Genomic DNA, 2,165 nt, shown 5'->3' with positions numbered 1-2,165 from the left:
AGCCGCTGAAACAGATAAACTCCAAATTATCAATGCTTAAGACAGTAGATATTACTGCTTATATAAAGACCAATCAGCAGGGGCAAGAGGAGGCTGTGTTCCACAAATGATCCAGGGTAATAGGGTCCTTGCTATCTTTTTTTTTTTTTTTTTCTTTTGAGACAGAGTTTCACTCTTATTGCCCAGGCTGAAGTGCAATGGTGTGATCTCGGCTCACTGCAACCTCCACCTCCCAGGTTCAAGCGATTCTGCTGCCTCAGCCTTCCAAGTAGCTGGGATTACAGGCATCTGCCACCACACCCAGCTATTTTTTGTATTTTTAGTAGACACAGGGTTTCACCATGTTGGTCAGGCTGGTCTCGAACTCCTGACCTCAGGCGATACACCCACCTCAGCCTCCTAGAGTGCTGGAATCACAGGTGTGAGCCAGCACGCCTGGCCGGTCCTTGCGATCTTTAACCCATGGCTCCCATGGCCTCTTTGTACAGCCAACAGAGAAGGGAATAAAGATCTCCCCTGGGAAATTTTTATGGGCCAGGTCTGGAAACTGTACATTACGTCTGGTCACATGCCATAGGTAGAACTCAGTGTGATAGGCTGCTAATGGATCCACAGATGTATCCCCATCCCAATCCTCAGAACCTGTGAATGTTACTTTGTTTGTAAAAAGGGTGTTTGTAGATGTAATTAATTTAAGGATCTTGAGATGACAAGATTTCTGTAGATTATTTAGGTGGCCCCTAAATGCCGTCACAAGTGTTCTTATGAGAGACATGCAGAGGGGAGACAAGACAAAAGTGTTCTGTACCACACTGCCTTACTTTGGTCTTTAATGGATATATCTTACCAACTTGGTAGAATCCTCACTTAGAATTTTTTTCTGAGTATCTATTATGATTAGGTGCTATGCTAGGCCTGGAATAAGCACAGGCAAATGAGACACAATCTCTGCTCTTAAGAAGCATGCCATTCAGGACAAGGGTCATAGTTCTTTTTTTTTTTTTTTTTTTTGAGACAAGGTCTTACTCTGTCGCCCAGGCTGGAGGCTCCAGTGCCTGTCTCTTATACACATCTAGATGTGTATAAGAGACAGGGATATGGAGCCCCACCTCCTGGATACGGGGCCCCACCTGCAGGATATGGAGCCCAACCTGCAGGAAATGAAGGCCCGCCTGTGGGATACAGAGCCTCACCTGCAGGATATGGAGCTCCACCTCTTGGCTATGAAGCCCCACCTGCAGGAAATGAAGGCCTGCCTGCGGGATACAGAGCCTCACCTGCTGGATCTGGAGCCAGGTCTCATGAATCTGCAGCAGCCCAGGCTCCTGAAAACGAGGCTTCTCTTCCCTCTGCCTCCTCTTCTTAGGTCCATTCTTAACCTTCTAAGATGTAAACCTTGAAGACTCATCAAGCAAAGAGGTACCCTAAAATTGAAGTCAGGATGAGGAGGAGGACTCAGGTATGTGATCACAGGCTTCTCGCAGGTAGTTGTTCCACTCTTTGGAAGGGCAATCTTATGGGGGAAGATGAAGCTTTACTTCTGCGCCTAGATTTTAGAAGCAGAATCAACTCTTGAGTAGCTGGCTAAAGGAAGAGTACTGTTGTAGGGCTAATTCCCCAGTAATTTGGTTGACATTGGGTTGCATTTTCTTTTTTTTTTTTTTTTTTGAGACGGAGTCTCGCTCTGTCACCCAGGCTGGAGTGCAGTGGCTGGATCTCAGCTCACTGCAAGCTCTGCCTCCTGGGTTTACACCATTCTCCTGCCTCAGCCTCCCGAGTAGCTGGGACTACAGACGCCCCCCACCTCGCCCGGCTAGTTTTTTGTATTTTTTAGTAGAGACCGGTTTTCAACGGGTTAGCCAGGATGGTCTCGCTCTCCTGACCTCGTGATCCACCTGTCTCGGCCTCCCAAAGTGCTAGGATTACAGGCTTGAGCCACCATGCCCGGCCTGGGTTGCATTTTTAAGCATAACTTTTTTCCACACTCGCATTCAAGGTTCCTGTCTTCCCATTCTCATTCAAGAAACATTTATTATGCTCCGTTTGCTAGTCACTAAGATGCGTGCTAAAAACAACGTGGTGAAACCCCGTGCAGTGAGCTGAGATCCGGCCACTGCACTCCAGCCTGGGCGACAGAGCCAGACTCCGTCTCAAAAAAGAAAAAA

At 47.5% G+C, this 2,165-nt stretch overlaps 1 protein-coding gene across 1 annotated transcript in view; it reads left to right on the top strand.

The window, feature by feature from the left end:
- WBP2NL (WBP2 N-terminal like) overlaps window positions 1-1,400 on the top strand; it is a 56,960-nt gene extending 55,560 nt beyond the window's left edge. The window contains 1 exon segment of the mRNA XM_011979114.1: window positions 1,137-1,400. Coding sequence (XP_011834504.1) covers window positions 1,137-1,400 — 264 coding nt within the window.
- Window positions 1,401-2,165: the final 765 nt, after the last annotated feature.

The sequence above is a fragment of the Mandrillus leucophaeus genome, unplaced genomic scaffold (genome assembly GCF_000951045.1).
Source record: "Mandrillus leucophaeus isolate KB7577 unplaced genomic scaffold, Mleu.le_1.0 Scaffold2, whole genome shotgun sequence".
Taxonomy (NCBI): Eukaryota; Metazoa; Chordata; class Mammalia; order Primates; family Cercopithecidae; genus Mandrillus; species Mandrillus leucophaeus.
This window is presented reverse-complemented; position numbering and strand designations above follow the sequence as displayed.